General features: G+C 44.5%; 1 protein-coding gene across 1 annotated transcript in view; it reads left to right on the forward strand.

Annotated features, from left to right (window-relative positions):
• The window catches only part of LOC119963598 (tenascin-X-like), a 621,159-nt gene that overhangs the window by 156,139 nt on the left and 441,359 nt on the right, over positions 1–23,661 (forward strand). The window contains exons 23-28 of the mRNA XM_038792929.1: positions 3,415–3,554; positions 4,288–4,420; positions 8,930–9,069; positions 9,803–9,935; positions 19,339–19,478; positions 20,481–20,613. Of these exons, the coding sequence (XP_038648857.1) occupies positions 3,415–3,554; positions 4,288–4,420; positions 8,930–9,069; positions 9,803–9,935; positions 19,339–19,478; positions 20,481–20,613 (819 nt within the window). The remainder of the gene's footprint in view (positions 1–3,414; positions 3,555–4,287; positions 4,421–8,929; positions 9,070–9,802; positions 9,936–19,338; positions 19,479–20,480; positions 20,614–23,661) is intronic.

The following is a 23,661-nucleotide window of genomic DNA, read 5'->3' on the forward strand; positions in this document are numbered from 1 at the left end:
GGTAGTAGGGAAGATGCTGGAGTCTATCATCAAAGATGAAATAGCGAGACGTCTGGATGGAAATTGTCTCATTGGGTAGACGCAGCATGGGTTCAGAAAGGGCAAGGTCGTGCCTTACTATTTGAGTGTAAATTTTTGAGGACATTCCAAAGTGGTAGATAATGGGGAGCCAATGGATGTGGTATGTCTGGATTTCAAGTAAACCTTTGGCAAGGTGCCACACAAAACTTTGCAGCATACGATAAAGATGCATGGCATTAAGGGTAAAGTGGTAGCATGGATAGAAGATTGGTTAATTTATAGAAAGCATAGAGTGGGGATTAATGGGTGCTTCTCTGGTTGGCAATCAGTAGCTAGTGGTTTCAGGGATCAGTGCTGGGCCCGCAATTGTTCACAATTTGCTTCAATGATTTGGAGTTGGGGACGAAGGGCAATATGTCCAAGTTTGCAGACAACACTAAGATGAGTGGTACAGCAAAAAGTGCAGGGGATACTGGAAGTCTGCAGAGGGATTTGGATGGGTTAAGTGAATGGACTAGGGTCTGGCAGATGGAAAACAATGTTGACAAATATGAGGTTATCCACTTTGGTAGGAATCAGAGCAAACAGGATTATTAATTAAATGATAAAATATTAAAACATGCAATTGGGGCAGGCTCGAGGGGCCATGGGGCCTACTCCTGCTCCTAGTTCTTATGTTCTTATGTCCTGATGTGCCTGTCAGGCAGGGAGGAAGTGGTCAAGCGAGGGTATCGTGGGTTACTAAAGTAGTTGAATCACTTGCCAAGAGGAAGAAGGAGGCTTATGTAAAGATGAGACGTGAAGGTTCAGTTCGGGTGCTCGAGAGTTAAAAGTTAGATAGGAAGGATCTAAAGAGACAGCTACGAAGAGCCAGGAGGGGACATGAGAAATATTTTGTTACTAGTGGTGTACCACAAAGAACTGTTTTGGGGCCACTGCTATTGGTAATTTTTATAAATGGCCTGGAGGAGGGCATAGGAGATGGGTGAGTAAATCTGCAGATGGATTAGAAGGAGAGGATTATAAAAGATACGATTTATAATCATCTAGATAGGAATAATATGATTAGGGATAGTCAGCATGGTTTTGTGAAGGGTAGGTCATGCCTCACAAACCTTATCGAGTTCTTTGAGAAGGTGACTGAACAGGTGGACGAGGGTAAAGCAGTTGATGTGGTGTATATGGATTTCAGTAAAGCGTTTGATAAGGTTCCCCACGGTCGGCTATTGCAGAAAATACGGAGGCTGGGGATTGAGGGTGGTTTAGAGATGTGGATCAGAAATTGGCTAGTTCAACGAAGACAGAGAGTGGTGGTTGATGGGAAATGTTCAGAATGGAGTTCAGTTACAAGTGGCGTACCACAAGGATCTGTTCTGGGGCCGTTGCTGTTTGTCATTTTTATAAATGACCTAGAGGAGGGCGCAGAAGGATGGGTAAGTAAATTTGCAGACGACACTAAAGTCGGTGGAGTTGTAGACAGTGCGGAAGGATGTTGCAGGTTACAGAGGGACATAGATAAGCTGCAGAGCTGGGCTGAGAGGTGGCAAATGGAGTTTAATGTGGAGAAGTGTGAGGTGATTCACTTTGGAAAGAATAACAGGAATAAGGAATATTTGGCTAATGGTAAAATTCTTGGTAGTGTGGATGAGCAGAGGGATCTCGGTGTCCATGTACATAGATCCCTGAAAGTTGCCACCCAGGTTGATAGGGTTGTGAAGAAGGCCTATGGTGTGATGGCCTTTATTGGTAGAGGGATTGAGTTCCGGAGCCATGAGGTCATGTTGCAATTGTACAAAACTCTAGTACGGCCGCATTTGGAGTATTGCGTACAGTTCTGGTCGCCTCATTATACGCAGAACGTGGAAGCTTTGGAACGGGTGCAGACGAGATTTACCAGGATGTTGCCTGGTATGGAGGGAAATTCTTATGAGGAAAGGCTGATGGACTTGAGGTTGTTTTCGTTAGAGAGAAGAAGGTTAAGAGGTGACCTAATAGAGGCATACAAAATGATCAGAGGGTTAGATAGGGTGGACAGCGAGAGCCTTCTCCCGCGGATGGAGGTGGCTAGCACGAGGGGACATAGCCTTAAATTGAGGGGTAATAGATATAGGACAGAGGTCAGAGGTGGGTTTTTTACGCAAAGAGTGGTGAGGCCGTGGAATGCCCTACCTGCAACAGTAGTGATCTCGCCAACATTGAGGGCATTTAAAAGTTTATTGGATAAGCATATGGATGATAAGGGCATAGTGTAGGTTAGATGGCCTTTAGTTTTTTCCATGTCGGTGCAACATTGAGGGCCGAAGGGCCTGTACTGCGCTGTATCGTTATATGTTCTATGGCGCTCAACTCGCTGGAGTTCTGGACAGTGCGGAAGGATGTTGCAAGTTACAGAGGGACATAGATCAGCTGCAGAGCTGGCTGAGAGATGGCAAATTGAGTTTAATGCAGAAATGTGTGAGGTGATTCATTTTGGAAGGACAGGAAGACAGAGTACTGGGCTAATGGTAAGATTCTTGGTAGTGTGGATGAGCGGAGAGATCTCGGTGTCCATGTCCATAGATCCCTGAAAGTTGCCACCCAGGTTGATAGGTTGGTTAAGAAGGCGGACGGTGTGTTAGCTTTTATTGGCAGATGGATTCAGTTTCAGAGCCATGAGGTCAAATTGCAGCTGCACAAAACTCTGGTGCGGCCACATTTGGAGTGTTGCGTGCAATTCTGGCCACTGCATTCCAGGAAGAATATGGAAGCATTAGTAAGGGTGCAGAGGAGATTCATCAGGATGTTGCCTGTTATGGAGGGAAGACCTAATGAGGGAAGGCAGAGGGACTTGAGGCTGTTCTCATTAGAGGGAAGAAGGTTCAGATGTGACTTAATTGAGGCATACAAGATGATCAGAGGATCAGATAGGGTGGACAGTTAGAACCTTTTTCCTCGGGTGGTGATTTCTAGAACGAGGGTAGATTGCTTTCAATTGAGGGAGATAGATACAGGACAGATGTCAGAGGTAGGTTCTTTACTCAGAGAGTAGTAAGGCCGTGGAATGCCCTGCCTGCAACAGTAGTGAATTCGCCAACATTAAGAGCATTTAAATGGTCATTGGATAAACACATGGATGATAAGAGAATAGTGTAGATGGGCTTGACAGTGGTTTAACAGGGCGGCGCAACATGGAGGGCCGAAGTGCCTGTACTGTTCTATGTTCTTTGTTCTGAAGTGATTCAGGACATTTTACTGCATTAAAGGCACTGTTATCAATGCAAGTTGTTTGTGATCAGTGCCAGTATCTCAAATCTTTGCTCAGATATCCTCCCTTTCCTCATCATTTCTACTCGGTCAGATTCTGTTACCTTTCTGATACATGGGTACATTTAAGGTCTCATTCTTCACGCACAGCGACTATCCCAGCACCATCAAACCTACGCTTCTCGGACATCACGAGGAAAAGTTTCCTGATGGACTGGGATCATGGATCGGAAGAGGCGGACAAGTACAGAATCAGCTGGGTTCCATCTGCAGGAGGGGACAAAAAAGAGGTGATGAAATCCATACTTTCCGCTTCTGTGTAGCTCCAGCTGATTTTTTAATTTGCCTTGCAACATGCGAGTGTGAAGCAAAACCGCTGTCAGCCAGATCTGTATATGTATGAAAATGTTCCTCCTTTCCAGGAACAATGTTTCATTGTGTCCTTGTAATCCTTTCCACACTTGCTAATGAGTTGCATTCTCTGTTGGCCGAGGCAGCATGATCACACTGAAAACAGCAGGTATTTTCCATTCCCAACAGGGACAGGCAAAGACACGGGCTGGACTGGAAAATTTGGAGATTGGTCAAAACTCAATTGGGTGGGATGAGCTCTTTGAACCGGAACCTGCAGAAACATCAGCACATTCTTTCTGAATGGCATTACTGTACTAGAAGGTGATCAGAAAACTGCTTTCCGCACGTACCCTATGCTCTTTAGTATTCAGATGTTGGGCGCAGTTGCCCACTCAAAGAAGACCATTTGCACAATTAACAAAACCGTCCAAATTAGTTTATTCCTTCAATTTAATATTCTGCAGAAATACTCCAAATGACCACGAGGGAATGCCACTGGGAAAGGTGGCTGCAGCCAAGGGTTGGTAAAGGATTTTAAGGTCCTTGTAGCCCTCTGAGGGATATCAAATTCAAACATCCCCATTTAATTAAGGGAATCAGTTTGCAGAAAACAAATTGGTTTCATGCACTGAACGTATCTTGACCTTCGCTTTATGCCTATTCTTCCAGATGATTATAAATGGCAAAGAGACAAGCCAGGTTTTAGATAACCTGGATCCTGACACCAAATATGATGTTTTCCTTACTGCCATCTACCCAGACAAGAAGGAAAGTATTGACGTCTTAGGCTCCGAGCGTACATGTAAGTCTTTAGTGTATAAAAATCTCCATTAGTCTTTTCTACCCCCTTACCAATTATCTTCAAATATTGAAAAGAGAACAAAGTGACATGGAAAGCACATGCTGCATATTGTGATGTGCAGCAGATCACAATGTCCTTCAGGATGGGGTGTGGGATTAGTATGTTCCCCTGGATTCTCTGCTTCTGCTGTCGCAAAGTGTATCTATTGGCTTCATTGCCTAGCCTGCTTATGTCCAATATTCCTGGGCCATACAGCACCTCAGCCAGATAAAACTATAAAACCATAGAATTCCGACAGTGCAGAAGGAGGCTATTTGGCCTTGTGTGTCTGCACCGACACTCTGAAAGAGCAACCGAAATAGGCCCACTCCCCTGCCCAATCCCTGAAACCCGCCCTAACCGGCACATCTGGGACTATTTAGCATGACCAATCCATCTAATGTGCACATCTTTGGATTGTGGGAGGAAATCGGTTGACCCAGAGGAAACGCACAAAGACACGGAGAGAACGTACAAGCGCCACACAGACAATCACAGTGCGGCACAGTGGCTAGCACTGGGACTGCGGCACTGAGAAGACAGAGGGTGGTGATGGATGGAAAATTTTCAGACTGGAGACCAGTTACCAGCGGTGTAACACAGGGTTCTGTGCTGGGTCCTCTGCTTTGTGCCCTACCAGCCTCCCCGAACAGGCGCCGGATTGTGGCGACTAGGGGCTTTTCACTGTAACTTTATTTGAAGCCTACATGTGACAATAAGCGATTTTCATTTCATTTAATTTCATTTGTGACTTTTATCAATGACTTGGAGGAGGGGGCTGAAGGCTGGGTCAGTAAATTTGCTGATGACACAAAGAGTGGTGGAGCCATGGATCAGGTGCAGGGCTGTTGTAGGCTGCAAAGAGACATTAATAGGATGCAGAGCTGGGCCGAAAAATGGCAGATGGAGTTTAACCCTGATAAGTGCGAGGTGATTCATATTGGTAGAAAAAAATTGAATGCGGATTACAGGGTCAACCCATGAATCCATTTGGGTGGAAATTTGGAATAGTAAGGTGAGAAAGTCACTGATAGGAGTAGTCTACAGACCACAAAATAGTAACAATATGGTGGGGCAGTCAATAAACAAAGAAATAACTAATGCATGCAGAAATGGTTGAGATAGAGGGGCTGGTTTAGCTCACTCGGCTAAATCGCTGGCTTTTGAAGCAGACCAAGCAGGCCAGCAGCACGGTTCGATTCCCGTACCAGCATTCCCGGACAGGCGCCGGAATGTGGCGACTAGGGGCTTTTCACAGTAACTTCATTGAAGCCTACTCGTGACAATAAGCCATTTTCATTTTTTTTCAAATGGTGCAGTCGTTGTCAAGGGGGATTTTATTCTACCTGTCGATTGCTTTAACGAGGTTGGTCAAGGCATCCTGGAGGAAGAGTTTACAGAATGTATCCGTGATAGTTTCCTAGAACATTATGTAATAGAACCTACTAGTGAACAAGCAGTCCTAGTTCTGTTCCTGCGTCATGAGACAGGATTGACTTATGATCTCATATTTAGGGATCCTCTCGCAAGGAGTGATCACAATATGGTGCAATTTAAAATACAGATGGAGGGTGAGAAGGTGAAATCAAACAGTAGTGTTTTGTGCTCAAACAAAGCAGATTACAATGAGATGAGAGACGAGCTAGCTAAGGTAGACTGGGAGCAAAGACTTTATGGTGAAGCAGTTGAGGAACAGTGGAGAAACTTCCAAGCGATTTTTCACTGTTGATACCAACAAAAAGGAAGGACAGTAGAAAGAGGGAAAATCGACCATGGATACCTAAGGAAATAAGGGAGAATGTCAAATTGAAGGAAAAAGCATCCAAAGTGGCAAAGATTAGTGGGAGACTAGAGGACTGGGAAACCTTTAGGGGGCAACAGAAAGCTACTACAAAAGCTATAAATAAGAGTAAGATAGATGGTGAGAGTGAACAAGAGCAGGAATGTAGCAACTAGGGCCTTTTCAGGTAAATATTTTTCCTGTAGAGGATGAGAAGAGTGATTTAATAATGTGAGTTGAGGAAATGGCTGAGGAACTGAACAGGTTTTTTGGGTCTGTCTTCACAGTGGAAGACACAACATGCCAGTGACTGATAGAAATGAGGCTATGACAGGTGAGGACCTTGAGATGATTGTTATCACGAAGGTGATAGTGGTGGGCAAGCTCATAGTGCTAAAGGTATACAGGTCTCCTGGCCCTGATGGAATGCATCCCAGAGTGCTAAAACAGATGGCTAGGGAAAATGCAAATGCATTAGTGATAATTTACCAAAATTCAGGAGACTCTGGGATGGTCCCAGCGTATTGGAAATTAGCAAACGTGACACCACTGTTTAAAAATTAGATAGGCAGAGAGCGGGTAATTATAGGCCAGTTAGCTTAACTTCGGTAGTAGGGAAGATGCTGGAGTCTATCATCAAAGAAGAAATAGCGAGATGTCTGGATGGAAATTGTCTCATTAGGCAGACGCAGCATGGGTTCATAAAGGGCAAGGTCGTGCCTTACTAATTGAGAGTAATTTTTTGAGGACCTTCCAAAGTGGTAGATAATGGGGAGCCAATGGATGTGGTATGTCTGGATTTCAAGTAAACCTTTGGCAAGGTGCCACACAAAACTTTGCAGCATACGATAAAGATGCATGGCATTAAGGGTACAGTAGTAGCATGGATAGAGGATTGGTTAATTAATAGAAAGCATAGAGTGGGGATTAATGGGTGCTTCTCTGGTTGGCAATCAGTAGCCAGTGGTTTCAGGGATCAGTGCTGGGCCCGCAATTGTTCACAATTTGCTTCAATGATTTGGAGTTGGGGACAAAGGGCAACATGTCCAAGTTTGCAGACAACACTAAGATAAGTGGGACAGCAGAAAGTGCAGGGGATACTGGAAGCCTGCAGAGGGATTTGGATGGGTTAAGTGAATGGACTAGGGTTTGGCAGATGGAAAACAATATTGACAAATGTGAGGTTATCCACTTTGGTAGGAATCAGAGCAAACAGGATTATTAATTAAATGATAAAATATTAAAACATGCTGGTGCGGCAGGCTTGAGGGGCCATGGGGCCTACTCCTGCTCCTAGTTCTTATGTTCTTATGTCCTTATGTGCCTGTCAGGCAGGGAGGAAGTGGTCAAGCGAGGGAATCGTGGGTTACTAAAGTAGTTGAATCACTTGCCAAGAGGAAGAAGGAGGCTTATGTAAAGATGAGACGTGAAGGTTCAGTTCGGGTGCTCGAGAGTTACAAGTTAGATAGGAAGGATCAAAAGAGACAGCTACGAAGAGCCAGGAGGGTACATGAGAAATATTTTGTTACTAGTGGTGTACCACAAAGAACTGTTTTCGGGCCACTGCTGTTGGTAATTTTTATAAATGGCGAGGAGGAGGGCATAGGAAATGGGTGAGTAAATCTGCAGATGGCATTCAACTCGCTGGAGTTGTGGACAGTGCGGAAGGATGTTGCAAGTTACAGAGGGACATAGATAAGCTGCAGAGCTGGCTGAGAGATGGCAAATTGAGTTTAATGCAGAAAAGTGTGAGGTGATTCATTTTGGAAGGAATAACAGGAAGACAGAGTACTGGGCTAATGGTATGATTCTTGGTAGTGTGGATGAGCAGAGAGATCTCGGTGTCCATGTCCATAGATCCCTGAAAGTTGCCACCCAGGTTGATAGGTTTGTTAAAAGGCGGACGGTGTGTTAGCTTTTATTGGCAGATGGATTCAGTTTCAGAGCCATGAGGTCAAATTGCAGCTGTACAAAACTCTGGTGCGGCCACATTTGGAGTGTTGCGTGCAATTCTGGCCACTGCATTACAGGAAGAATATGGAAGCATTAGTAAGGGTGCAGAGGAGATTCATCAGGATGTTGCCTGTTATGGAGGGAAGACCTAATGAGGGAAGGCAGAGGGACTTGAGGCTGTTCTCATTAGAGGGAAGAAGGTTCAGATGTGACTTAATTGAGGCATATAAGATGAACAGAGGATCAGATAGGGTGGACAGTGAGAACCTTTTTCCTCCGGTGGTGATTTCTAGAACGAGGGTAGATTGTTTTCAATTGAGGGAGATAGATATAGGACAGATGGCAGAGGTAGGTTCTTTACTCAGAGAGTAGTAAGGCCGTGGAATGCCCTTCCTGCAACAGTAGTGAACTCGCCAATATTAAGAGCATTTAAATGGTCATTGGATAAACACATGGATGATCAGAGAATAGTGTAGATGGGCTTGACAGTGGTTTCACAGGTCGGCGCAACATGGAGTGTCTAAGTGCCTGTCCTTTTCTATGTTCTATGTTCTGAAGTGACTCAGGACATTTTACTGCATTAAAGGCACTGTTATCAATGCAAGTTATTTGTGATCAGTGCCAGTATCTCACATCTTTGCTTTGATATCCTCCCTTGCCTCATCATTTCTACTCTGTCAGATTCTGTTACCTTTCTGCAACATGTGTACATTTAAGGTCTCATTCTTCTCACACAGCGGTTGTTCCAGCACCATCAAACCTACGCTTCTCGGACATCAAGGGGTACAGTTTCCGGATGGACTGGGATCATGGATCGGAGGAGGCGGACCAGTACAGAATCAGCTGGGTTCCATCTGGGGGAGGGGACAAAAAAGAGGTGATGAAATCCATACTTTCTGCTTTTGTGTAGCTCCAGCTGATTTTTAAATTTGCCTTGCAACATGCGAGTGTGAAGCAAAACCGCTGTCAGCCAGATCTGTATATGTATGAAAATGTTCCTCCTTTCCAGGAACGATGTTTCATTGTATCCTTGTAATCCTTTCCACACTTGCTAATGAGTTGCATTCTTTGCTGCTCGTGGGGGCATGATCACACTGAAAACAGCAGGTATTTTTCATTCCCAACAGGGACATGCAAAGTCACTGGCAGGACTGGAAAATATGGACATTGGCCAAAACTCAATTGGGTGGGATGAGCTCTTTGAACCGTAACCTGCAGAAACATCAGCACATTCTTTCTGAATGGCATTATTGTACTTGAATGTGATCAGAAAACTGCTTTCCGCACGGACCATATGCTCTTTAGTATTGAGATGTTGGGCTCAGTTGCCCAATCAAAGAAGAGCATTTGCGTAATGAACAAAACAGTCCAAATTAGTTTATTCCTTCAATTTAATATTCTGCAGAAATACTCCAAATGACCATGAGGGAATGCCACTGGGAAAGGTGGCTGCAGCCAAGGGTTGGTAAAGGATTTTAAGGTCCTTGTGGCACCCTGAGTGATATCAAATTCAAACATCCCCATTTTATTCAGGGAATCAGTTTGCAGAAAACAAATTGGTTTCATGCACTGAACGTATCTTGACCTTCGCTTTGTGCCTATTCTTCCAGATGATGATAAATGGCAAAGAGACAAGCCAGGTTTTAGATAACCTGGATCCTGACACCAAATATGATGTTTCCCTTACTGCCATCTACCCAGACAAGAAGGAAAGTGATGACGTCTTAGGCTCCGAGCATACATGTAAGTCTTTAGTATATAAAAATCTCCATTAGTCTATTCTACCCCTTACCAATTATCTTCAAATATTGAAAAGAGGACAAAGTGACATGGGAAGCACATGCTGCATATTGTGATGTGCAGCAGAGCACAATGTCCTTCAGGATGGGGTTTGGGATTAGTATGTTCCCCTGGATTCTCTGTTTCTGCTGTAGCAAAGTGTATCTATTGGCTTCATTGGCTAGCCTGCTTGTGTCCAATATTCCTGGGCCATACAGCACCTTCAGCCAGATAAAACTATAAAACCATTGAATTCCGACAGTGTAGAAGGAGGTTATTTGGCCTTGTGTGTCTGCACCGACCCTCTGAAAGAGGAACCTAATTAGGCCCACTCCCCTGCCCAATCCCTGAAACTCCCCCTAACCGGCACATCTGAGAATATTTAGCATGACCAATCCATCTAATGTGCACATCTTTGGACTGTGGGAGGAAATCGGAGGACCCTGAGGAAACACACAAAGACACGGAGAGAACGTACAAGCGCCACACAGACAACCTACCGAGGCAGGAATTGAACCCAGTTTTCTGGCGCTGTGAGGCACCAGTGATAACCCAACCCCTGATTAATTTATGCCTCCTTCAACTTGCCTCCTCTTTTATTTATGGAACCGCTTCCCCAACCCCTTATCTATTCCTCCTAGAAAAATGATTGGCTCACCCCATTTCCCCACTACCTGGGCCTAACTTGTCAATACAAAGGGAAATAACAATCATATTTGTATTTATCTAACATATATTAACAGTCTCAAGTATCTTTACTGGATGACATCAGCAGATTGATAATCATTTCAGTTAAACTAGTGATGTTTGTTTTTAGAGAACTTGAAACAATATTGGCCCATCCCGTTTTGCAGAAGGTGAAAGGGGTGGCATGCGGCACAGTGGCTAGCACTGGGACTGCGGCACTGAGAAGACAGAGGGTGGTGATGGATGGAAAATATTCAGACTGGAGACCAGTTACCAGCGGTGTAACACAGGGTTCTGTGCTGGGTCCTCTGCTTTTTGCCGTACCAGCCTCCCCGAACAGGCGCCGGTTTGTGGCGACGAGGGGCTTTTCACAGTAACTTTATTTGAAGCCTACATGTGACAATAAGCGATTTTCATTTCATTTTCATTTCATTTCATTTCATTTGTGACTTTTATCAATGACTTGGAGGAGGGGACTGAAGGCTGGGTCAGTAAATTTGCTGATAACACAAAGATTGGTGGAGCCATGGATGAGGTGCAGGGCTGTTGTAGGCTGCAAAGAGACATTGATAGGATGCAGAGCCTGGCCGAAAAATGGCAGATGGAGTTTAACCCTGATAAGTGCGAGGTGATTCATTTTGGTAGAAAAAAATTGAATGCGGATTACAGGGTCAACCCATGAATCCATTTGGGTGGAAATTTGGAATAGTAAGGTGAAAAAGTCACTGATAGGAGTAGTCTACACACCACAAAAGAGAAACAATATGGTGGGGCAGTCAATAAACAAAGAAATAACTGATGTATGTAGAAATGGTGCAGTCGTTGTCAAGGGGGATTTTAATCTACCTGTCGATTGGTTTAACGAGGTCGGTCCAGGCATCCTGGAGGAAGAGTTTACAGAATGTATCCATGATAGTTTCCTAGAACATTATGTAATAGAACCTACAAGTGAACAAGCAGTCCTAGTTCTGGTCCTGTATCATGAGACAGGATTGAGTAATGATCTCATATTTAGGGATCCTCTCGCAAGGAGTGATCACAGTGTGGTGCAATTTAAAATACAGATGGAGGGTGAGAACGTGAAATCAAACAGTAGTGTTTTGTGCTCAAACAAAGCAGATTACAATGAGATGAGAGAAGAGCTAGCTAAGGTAGACTGGGAGCAAAGACTTTATGGTGTGGCAGTTTAGGAACAGTGGAGAACCTTCCAAGCGATTTTTCACTGTTGATACCAACAAAAAGGAAGGACAGAAGAAAGAGGGAAAATCGACCATGGATATCTAAGGAAATAAGGGAGAGTATCAAATTGAAGGAAAAAGCATCCAAAGTGGCAAAGATTAGTGGGAGACTAGAGGACTGGGAAATCTTTAGGGGGCAACAGAAAGCTACTACAAAAGCTATAAATTGGAGTAAGATAGATTGTGAGAGTGAACACGTGCAGGAATGTGGCAACTAGGGACTTTTCAGGTAAATATTTTCCAGCAGAGGATGAGAAGGGTGATTTCATAATGGGAGTTGAGGAAATGGCTGAGGAACTGAACAGGTTATTTGTGTCTGTCTTCACAGTGGAAGACACAACATGCCAGTGACTGAAAGAAACGAGGCTATGACAGGTGAAGACCTTGTGATGATTGTTATGATGAAGGAGATAGTGGTGGGCAAGCTCATGGGGCTAAAGGTGGACAGGTCTCCTGGCACTGATGGAATGCATCCCAGAGTGCTAAAATAGATGGCTAGGGAAAATGCAAATGCATTAGTGATAATTTACCAAAATGCAGGAGACTCTGGGATGGTCCCGGCGGATTGGAAATTAGCAAACGTGACACCACTGTTTAAAAATTAGATAGGCAGAGAGCGGGTAATTATAGGCCAGTTAGCTTAACTTCGGTAGTCGGGAAGATGCTGGAGTCTATCATCAAAGAAGAAATAGCGAGACGTCTGGATGGAAATTGTCTCATTGGGCAGACGCAGCATGGGTTCATAAAGGGCAAGGTCGTGCCTTACTAATTGAGTGTAAACTTTTGAGGACCTTCCAAAGTGGTTGATAATGGGGAGCCAATGGATGTGGTATGTCTGGATTTCAAGAAAACCTTTGGCAAGGTGCCACACAAAACTTTGCAGCATACGATAAAGATGCATGGCATTACGGGTAAAGTGGTAGCATGGATAGAAGATTGGTTAATGAATAGAAAGCATAGAGTGGAGATTAATGGGTGCTTCTCTGGTTTGCAATCAGTAGCTAGTGGTTTCAGGGATCAGTGCTGGGCCCGCAATTGTTCACAATTTGCTTCAATGATTTGGAGTTGGGGACGAAGGGCAACATGTCCAAGTTTGCAGACAACACTAAGATGAGTGGTACAACAAAAAGTGCAGGGCATACTGGAAGTCTGCAGATGGGTTAAGTGAATGGACTGAGGTCTGGCAGATGGAATACAATGTTGACAAATGTGAGGTTATCCACTTTGGTAGGAATCAGAGCAAACAGGATTATTAATTAAATGATAAAATATTAAAACATGCTGGTGGGGCAGGCTTCAGGGGCCATGGGGACTACTCCTACATAGAACAGTACAGCACAGAACAGGCCCTTCAGCCCTCAATATTGTGCCGAGCAATGATCACCCTACTCAAACCCACGTATCCACCCTATACCCGTAACCCAAGAATCCCCCCCTTAACCTTACTTTTTAGAACACTACGGGCAATTTAGCATGGCCAATCCACCTAACCCACACATCTTTGGACTGTGGGAGGAAACCGGAACACCCGGAGGAAACCCACGCACACACGGGGAGGACATGCAGACACCTCACAGACAGTGACCCTGCCGGGAATCAAACCTGGGACCCTGGACCTGTGAAGCATTTATGCTAACCACCATGCTACCGTGCTGCCCCTGCTCCTAGTTCTTATGTTCTTATGTCCTTATGTGCCTGTCAGGCAGGGAGGAAGTGGTCAAGCGAGGGAATCGTGGTTTACTAAAGTAGTTGAATGACTTGCCAAGAGAAATAGGAGGCTTATGTAAAGATGAGACATGAAGGTTCAGTTCGGGTGCTCGAGAGTTACAAGTTAGATAGGAAGGATGTAAAGAGACAGCTATGAAGAGCTAGGACGGGACATGAGAAATCTTTTGTTACTAGTGGTGTACCACAAAGAACTATTTTGGGGCCACTGCTATTTTTCATTTTTATAAATGGCCTGGAGGAGGGCGTAGAAGATGGGTGAGTAAATCTGCAGATGGCACTCAACTCGGTCGAGTTGTGGACAGTGCGGAAGGATGTTGCAAGTTACAGAGGGACATAGATAAGCTGCAGAGCTGGCTGAGAGATGGCAAATAGAGTTTAATGCAGAAAAGTGTGAGGTGATTCATTTTGGAAGGAATAACAGGAGGACAGAGTACTGGGCGAATGGTAAGATTCTTGGTAATGTGGATGAGCAGAGAGATCTCAGTGTCCATGTCCATAGATCCCTGAAAGTTGCCACCCAGGTTGATAGGTTGGTTAAGAAGGCGGACGGTGTGTTAGCTTTTATTGGCAGATGGATTGAGTTTCAGAGCCATGAGGTCAAATTGCAGCTGCACAAAACTCTGGTGCGGCCACATTTGGAGTGTTGCGTCCAAATCTGGCCACTGCATTAGAGGAAGAATATGGAAGTATTAGTCAGGGTGCAGAGGAGATTCATCAGGATGTTGCCTGTTATGGAGGGATGACCTAATGAGGGAAGGCAGAGGGACTTGAGGCTGTTCTCATTAGAGGGAAGAAGGTTCAGATGTGACTTAATTGAGGCACACAAGATGATCAGAGGATTAGATACGCTGGACAGCGAGAACCTTTTTCCTCGGGTGATGATTTCTAGAACAAGGGTAGTGTGTTGTTACTCGTGTCTTAATAAAGCTCGTAGTCTCAAATGTGGAGAAGATGCTTTATTGTAAGTTCGTTCACTCTTCAGAGCTGTTTCCTAAGGTTACCTTCAGTGTTCCTAGCTGATGTGGGTGTATCTGTGTTGCTCCAAGTTCTGCCCTCAGTGAAGTGTGTCCTCACTTCCTGTCCCCGTCTATTTATATGGCTCTCCCGTGCCCCCTCTAGTGTTTGCTCAGTTGTATTGCATCTAGTTAACTTGTGATCACCACATCCCCCTTTTTCTCTTTACATATTTTCTGTACATCGTTAAAGAAAATTGTACATCCTGTCCCGGTGTATTTATAGCTCTCCCTCTGGTGTTTGCTCAGTTGTTTTTGTATCTAGTAAATCTATGATTACCACATCCCCCTTTTTCTCTTTACATATTTGCTGTACATCGTAAAAGAAAATTATAGAAAACAGTTACTTATGATATGCGTATCTATACAGGTGATGGTGCTATTGCATATTGTACAAAGCCAATGTAGTTATATGTCCAATCTTAATAAAAACATTTATGAGTCCAAACTTGATGAATTTGTTCAGAGCTTTTTTTTCTTTTTGTTGTTGATGACGTGGTGATATTGATATTGCAAGTCCGCTGTGAATGTTGTTGGTGTTCCTTATTATTTTAAGTACCCACTGCATCATCCCGAGGTGTTTGCATGGTCCCCTCACTGATGTTGACTGGCATGGACTTTTTTTCTGTGCTTGTGGTGTTGATTTATTGTCTCATCCGCCTTGGATGCTGGTGTGCTTGCTCGTTCTGGAGCAGACGTGAGTTTGTGCGATTCGTTGTCATCCCATGACATGTTTGTAGTCTTGTCATCGTTTTGCAGTGAACTGTGGCATTGTCCTTCATGTGCTGAGTAGTACCATTGTGTACAAGTCGTTGTTTCATTGCTGTTGTTTCTGTCGTTCCTGTTTTTGTTGTTTTCGTTGCCATACTTGTTGCTGTTTTTGTCGTTTCTGTCTTTGGTGTTGGCACTGTCGTTGTTCCTGACTTTGTTGTTTTCGTTGCCGTTCGTGTTGCTGTTTTTGTCGTTTCTGTCTTTGGTGTTGTCGCTATCTTTGTTCCTTACTTTGTTGTTTTCGTTGCCGTTCTTGTTGTCTCTGTCTCTGTCGTTGTCGCTATCTTTGTGCCTGACTTTGTTGTTTGTCTTGTCGCGCTTCATGTTGCTTTTGTTCTTTCTGTTGTCGTTCTCGTTTCTGCTGTGCTTCTTGCTATTGTTGTTGGTCTTGTCACGCTTCATGTTGCTTTTGTTCTTGCTGTTGTTTGTCCCGTTTCTGCTGTGCTTCTTTTGACTGTTGTTTTTCTTGTTATACTCTATTCGTGTCCCGAGTGGATAATTTGAGTCATTGAGCATTTCGTCTCGAGAGTGGTGCGCATGATCTGATGTTGCATCGGTGCAGGTGACATCAATCATTTGTGGAGAATTGGATTCCTCATCTTTGCTTTCTTGGTGCTCCTCTTCCGGAGTCAAATTCTTCTCGATTCCATTTGACGCGGTGTCTCTGGATTCTTGGCGCACCTCTTCTGGAGTCAAAACCTCCATGATTACAATTGACGTGGTGTCTGTGGACTTCTGGCGCTCCTCTTCTGGAGTCCAAATCTGCATGATTTCACTTGACGTGGTCTCTCTAGACTCTTGGTGCTCCGCTTCTGGAGTTGAAATCTTCATGATTTCTGTTGATGTTGTCTCACTGGACTCCAGGTGCTCCTCTTCTGGAGTCAAAATCTGCATGGTTTCTTTTGGCTTGGTCTCTCTGGACTCCAGGTGCTCCTCTTCTGGAGTCAGAATCTGCATGGTTTCTTTCGGCGTTGTCTCTCTGGACTCCAGGTGCTCCTCTTCTGGAGTCAAAATCTGCATGTTTTCTTTCGGCATCGTCTCTCTGGACTGTTGGGTGGCCCGACTCTGTGCTTCTGTACAGACAAACTGAGAACTGTCAGTCTCGCTGTGATCCTGTACGTCGAGTGCGATCACCTTGTCACTGTCTTCGCATGCAGTGGGTAGAGGTGCATTGTCTTCTTCTTGTTCATGTGAGCTTGTTAGACTTTCATAGTCTGCTTGTGGTTGCTCAGATATGGCAGGTTGACCTTCATGGTCTTGCGCATGCATGGTGTCAGTGGTTAGATGTACGTTGTCTTCTTCTTGTTCCTGTGAGCTTGGTAGACTTTCATAGTCTGCTTGCGGTTGCTCAGATACAGCGGGTTTACCTTCATGGTCTTGTTCATGCATGGTGTTCGCCAGGGAGTGTTTGCTTGCATCCCTTTTGGAGTCTTTCATCACTCGCACTGTGGAGCCTGTCATCGCTCGCTCTGTGGAGTCTTCCTGTGCTCTCTGTGTGGCGTCGTCTTCGTCTAGGGTATTGCTGTCATCCAATGTATCGACGAGCTGCCATGGCATCATGGTGTTGGATTCATCTACCATGAGTAGAGTCGTGTTGAGCTTTGCAACGGTGTCGCTGATGCTGTGATCAGCATGTCCAAATAACTCCTCCATGTCTGAGTAGTATTCTTTGATACCCATTTCATCTTCGTTGGCTTCTTCTACCACGAGTTGATTCGTGTTGAACTTTGCGACCGTGTCGCTGATGCTGTGATAAGCATATCCGACTGACTCAGCTGTGTCTGAGTAGTATTCTTCGAAAACCAAATCATCCTGGTTGGATTCTTCTACCACGAGTTGATTCGTGTTGAACTTTGCGACCGTGTCGCTGATGCTGTGATAAGCATATCCGACTGACTCAGCCATGTCTGAGTAGTGTTCTTTGAAAACCAAATCATCTTGGTTGGATTCATCTACCACGAGTTGGTTCGTGTTGTGCTTTGCGACCGTGTCGCTGATGCTGTGATAAGCATATCCGACTGACTCAGCCATGTCTGAGAGGTAATCTTTGAAAAACAAATCATCTTTTGTTGTTTCGGAATTCTTTTTGTTCTCTTCACTTTGGGTGGTGCAGAATGCTTTTTTCAGGGTGTTGTGCAAGTTGTTTTTAGCTGTTGGTTTAAGTTCAGGCGTTTTTCTGTGTTCTGAGGCAAGAAAATTTGTGTTTACCACTTTAAGTGTCTTGTTTGCAATTTTCGGGCATTTTCCTTTTAAGTGGGCGTGGTCGGGATGCTCAGACGTCATGACGTCACGCGCAGGAATGCATTGCGCATGCGCAAATCGGCCCTCCTTCACTGTGCGGTTTTGTTTCCATTGCGCATGCGCGGCGTGCGCATGCGCATTACGATCCGCGACCAAAACTTTTTTTGACTGCGCATGCGCGGCTTGCGCATGCGCATACCGATCCGCGACCAAAACTGTTTTCGACTGCGCATGCGCGGCTTGCGCATGCGCATAACGATCGGCACCGCGATATTTTTTAAACTGCGCATGCGCGGCTTCCGGTTCCGGCGCATGCGCAGACGCAATTTGTAGTTCTTTGCTTACCGGAGACTGCAAAATGTGCTCCGACGCCATTTTTTCGCGGATTTCAGCGATTTTTCTGTCCCATCTGGACTGGATTTCTAAAAGTTGTAAGTTACCTTCTCTTCCCGATTTGGACTGGGTTTCAGCATTTTGGCTTTGTGAGAAATTCTTGTTATTTCTTCTTTTTGATCTGTACTTTTCATTCGCGATTTCTTGTTCTTTTCGTGATTTTTTAAGTTTTGCATCACTCAGTCTCTGTGCAGTTTGGACTCTGAGTATGTCTTGCTGTTCAAATTTCTCACAGTACTCTTCAAATTTGTTTAGTAACGTTTGTAAGCTGTTTCTGTCTTCATCTTTTGAGTATTTAAATCCATTGTACACTTTCCTATTTACAGGCCCTGCGGTGAGAATTGCTATTTTAATGTTGTCGGAGGCGTCTTGTACCTCATTAGCTACGAGATCCAAATCAAACATTTGTTTAAACCTTTTCCAGATACCTCTTACATTGCCAGTCAGGTCTAGCTGCTCTGGGTGTCCAAGCCACATCCTCGAATTAGCGATGTCTTCCCAAGTCAAATGTCCAGTAGGAGATTTCCATGCCATTTTGAGCTTTCTGTATCTGCCACTGAGTTGTCCTGTAGTAAGCGTCTGAAGCCACTCCTTGGTACCATGTGTTGTTACTCGTGTCTTAATAAAGCTCGTAGTCTCAAATGTGGAGAAGATGCTTTATTGTAAGTTCGTTCACTCTTCAGAGCTGTTTCCTAAGGTTACCTTCAGTGTTCCTAGCTGATGTGGGTGTATCTGTGTTGCTCCAAGTTCTGCCCTCAGTGAAGTGTGTCCTCACTTCCTGTCCCCGTCTATTTATATGGCTCTCCCGTGCCCCCTCTAGTGTTTGCTCAGTTGTATTGCATCTAGTTAACTTGTGACCACCACAGGTAGATTGCTTTCAATTGAGGGAGATAGAAACAGGACAGATGTCAGAGGTAGGTTCTTTACTCAGAGAGTAGTAAGGCCGTGGAATGCCCTGCCTGCAACTGTCGTGGACTCGCTAATATTAAGAGCATTTAAATGGTCATTGGATAAACAGATGGATGATAAGAGAATAGTGTAGATGGGCTTGACAGTGGTTTCACAGGTCGGCGCAACATGGAGGGCCGAAGTGCCTGTACTGTTCTATATTCTGAAGTGACTCAGGACATTTTACTGCATTAAAGCCACTGTTATCAATGCAAGTTGTTTGTGATCAGTGCTAGTATCTCACATCTTTGCTTAGATATCCTCCATTTCCTCATCATTTCCACTCTGTCACATTCTGTTACCTTTCTGCTACATGTGTACATTTAAGGTCTCATTCTTCTCACACAGCGGTTGTCCAACCACCATCAAACCTACGCTTCTCGGTCATCTCGAGGAAAAGTTTCCGGATGGACTGGGATCATGGATCGGAGGCGGCGGAAAAGTACAGAATCAGCTGGGTTCCATCTGCAGGAGGGGACAAAAAAGAGGTGATGAAATCCATACTTTCTGCTCTGTGTAGCTCCAGCTGATTTTTAAATTTGCCTTGCAGCATGCGAGTGTGAAGCAAAACCGCTGTCAGCCAGATCTGTATATGTATGAAAATGTTCCTCCTTTCCAGCAACGATGTTTTATTGTATCCTTGTAATCCTTTCCACACTTGCTAATGAGTTGCATTCTCTGTTGGCCGTGGGGGCATGATCACACTGAAAACAGCAGGTATTTTCCATTCCCAACAGGGACAGGCAAAGACACGGGCATGACTGGAAAATTTGGAGATTGGCCAAAACTCAATTGGGTGGGATGAGCTCTTTGAACCGTAACCTGCAGAAACATCAGCACATTCTTTCTGAATGGCATTACTGTACTAGAAGGTGATCAGAAAACTGCTTTCCGCACGTACCCTATGCTCTTTAGTATTGAGATGTTAGGCTCAGTTGCCCACTCAAAGAAGAGCATTTGTGTAATGAACAAAACATCCAAATTAGTTTATTCCTTCAATTTAATATTCTGCAGAAATACTGCACATGACCATGAGGGAATGCCACTGGGAAAGGTGGCTGCAGCCAAGGGTTGATAAACGTTTTTAAGATCCTTGCGGCCCCCTGAGTGATATCAAATTCAAACATCCCCATTTAGTTAAGGGAATCAGTTTGCAGAAAACAAATTGGTTTCATGCACTGAACGTATCTTGACCTTAGCTTTATGCCTGTTGGAACCAATAATTCTACGGACTCACAACAGAGCCAGCCGGTTAGCCATTGAACTTTCGGTGAACTGGCCGGCTGACCATGTGGCACTGAGCTTTTGTAGCAGCTTCTGGGGGAAGAGTCCTGGGCAGAGCCAAGGGAGAAGCCCCATACAACTCGAGCATTCCCAGAGGTGTTCCCCCTAGAGGACAGGTAGTGCAACTGCACTTACAACACAGACACATGTGTATACAGAATATAATCCGGTGTGAATCACATTCACCACAATGCGTATTCTTCCAGATGATTATAAATGGCAATGAGACAAGCCAGCTTTTAGATAACCTGGATCCTGACACCTTATATGATGTGACCCTGACTGCCATCTACCCAAACAAGAAGGAAAGTGATCACGTCTCAGCCTCCCAGCGTACATGTAAGTCTTTAGTGTATAAAAATCTCCATTTGTCTTTCCTACCGCCTTAGAAATTATCTTCAAATATTGAAAAGAGGACAAAGTGACATGGGAAGCACATGCTGCAGATTGTGATGTGCAGCAGATCACAATGCCTTTCAGGATGGGGTGTGGGATTAGTATGTTCCCCATGATTCTCTGCTTCTGCTGTAGCAAAGTGTATCTATTGGCTTCATTGGCTAGCCTGCTTGTGTCCAATATTCCTGGGCCATACAGCACCTTCAGCCAGATAAATCTATAAAACCATAGAATTCCGACAGTGTAGAAGGTGGCTATTTGGCCTTGTGTGTCTGCACCGACCCTCTGAAAGAGCAACCGAACTTGGCCCACTCCCCTGCCCAATCCCTGAAAACCCCGTAACCGGCACATCTGGGAATATTTAGCTTTAACAATCCACCTAATGTGCACATCCTTGGATTGTGGGAGGAAATCGATTGACCCAGAGGAAACCCAGAAAGACACAGAGAGAATGTACAAGCGCCACACAGACAATCTACCGAGGCAGGAATTGAAACCAGTTCTCTGGCGCTGTGAAGCAGCAGTGATAACCCAACCCCTGATTAATTTATGCCTCCTTCAACTTGCCTCTCTTTCATTTATGGACCCGCTTCCCCAACCCCTTATCTATTCCTCATAGAAAAATGATTGGCCTCACCCCATTTCCCCACTACCTGGGCGAAACTTATCTATACAAAGGTAAATAACAATCATATTTGTATTTACCTGACATATTTTAACAGTCTGAAGTATCTTTACTGGATGACATCAGCAGATTGATAATCATTTCAGTTAAACTAGTGGTGTTGGTTTTTAGAGAACTTGAAAAAATATTGGCCCATCCCGTTTTGCTGAAGATGAAAGGGGTGGCATGCGGCACAGTGGCTAGCACTGGGACTGCGGCACTGAGAAGACAGAGGGTGGTGATGGATGGAAAATTTTCAGACTGGAGACCAGTTACCAGCGGTGCAACACTGGGTTCTGTACTGGGTCCTCTCTATTTGCTGTACCAGCCGCCCCGAACAGGCGCCGGATTGTGGCGACTAGGGGCTTTTCACAGTAACTTTATTTGAAGCCTACATGTGACAATAAGCGATTTTCATTTCATTTAATTTCATTTGTGACTTTTATCAATGACTTGGAGGAGGGGGCAGAAGGCTGGGTCAGTAAATTTGCTGATGACACAAAGATTGGTGGAGTCATGGATGAGGTGCAGGCCTGTTGTCGGCTGCAAAGAGACATTGATAGGATACAGAGCTGGGCCGAAAAATGGCAGATGGAGTTTAACCCTGATAAGTGCGAGGTGATTCATTTTGGTAGAAAAAATTGAATGCGGATTACAGGGTCAACCCATCAATCCATTTGGGTGGAAATTTGGAATAGTAAGGTGAAAAAGTCACTGATAGGAGTAGTCTACAGACCACAAAAGAGTAACAAAATGGTGGGGCAGTCAATAAACAAAGAAATAACTGATGCATGTAGAAATGGTGCAGTCGTTATCATGGGGGATTTTAATCTATATATTGATTGGTTTAACCAGGTTGGTCAAGGCAGCCTGGAGGAAGAGTTTACAGAATGTATCCGTGATAGTTTCCTAGAACAATATGTAATAGAATCTACAAGTGAACAAGCAGTCCTAGTTCTGGTCCTGTATCATGAGACAGGATTGACTAATGATCTCATAGTTCGGGATACTCTCGCAAGGAGTGATCACAGTATGGTTGAATTTAAAATACAGATGGAGGGTGAGAAGGTAAAATCAAACAGTAGTGTTTTGTGCTCAAACAAAGCAGCTTACAATGAGAAGAGAAAAGATAGACTGGGAGCAAAGACTTTATGGTGAATCAGTTGAGGAACAGTGGAGAACCTTCCAAGCGATTTTTCACTGTTGATACCAACAAAAAGGAAGGACAGTAGAAAGAGGGAAAATCGACCATGGATATCTAAGGAAATAAGGGAGAGTATCAAACTGAAGGAAAAAGCATCCAAAGTGGCAAAGATTAGTGGGAGACTAGAGGACTGGGAAATCTTTAGGAGGCAACAGAAAGCTACTACAAAAGCTATAAATAAGAGTAAGATAGATTGTGAGAGTGAACAGGTGAAGGAATGTGGCCACTAGGGGCTTTTCAGGTAAATATTTTTCCTGCAGAGGACGAGAAGGGTGATTTAATAATGGGAGTTGAGGAAATGGCTGAGGAACTGAACAGGTTATTTGGGTCTGTCTTCACAGTGGAAGACACAACATGCCAGTGACTGATAGAAATGAGGCTATGACAGGTGAGGACCTTGAGATGATTGTTATCACGAAGGAGATAGTGGTGGGCAAGCTCATAGGGCTAAAGGTAGATAGGTCTCCTGGCCCAGATGGAATGCATCCCAGAGTGCTAAAAGAGATGGCTTGGGAAAATACAAATGCACTAGTGATAATTTACCAAAATTCACGAGACTCTGGGATGGTCCCGGCGGATTGGAAATTAGCAAATGTGACACCACTGTTTAAAAAAGGACATAGGCAGAGAGCGGGTAATTATAGGCCAGTTAGCTTAACTTCGGTAGTCGGGAAGATGCTGGAGTCTATCATCAAAGAAGAAATAGCGAGACGTCTGGATGGAAATTGTCTCATTGGGCAGACGCAGCATGGGTTCATAAAGGGCAAGGTCGTGCCTTACTAATTGAGTGTAATTTTTTGAGGACCTTCCAATGTGGTAGATAATGGGGAGCCAATGGATGTGGTATGTCTGGATTTCAAGTAAACCTTTGGCAAGGTGCCACACAAAACTTTGCAGCATACGATAAAGATGCATGGCATTAAGGGTACAGTAGTAGCATGGATAGAGGATTGGTTAATTAATAGAACGCGTAGAGTGGGGATTAATGGGTGCTTCTCTGGTTGGCAATCAGTAGCCAGTGGTTTCAGGGATCAGTGCTGGGCCCGCAATTGTTCACAATTTGCTTCAATGATTTGGAGTTGGGGACGAAGGGCAACATGTCCACGTTTGCAGACAACACTAA

The sequence above is a fragment of the Scyliorhinus canicula genome, chromosome 3 (assembly GCF_902713615.1).
Source record: "Scyliorhinus canicula chromosome 3, sScyCan1.1, whole genome shotgun sequence".
Lineage (NCBI taxonomy): Eukaryota > Metazoa > Chordata > Chondrichthyes > Carcharhiniformes > Scyliorhinidae > Scyliorhinus > Scyliorhinus canicula.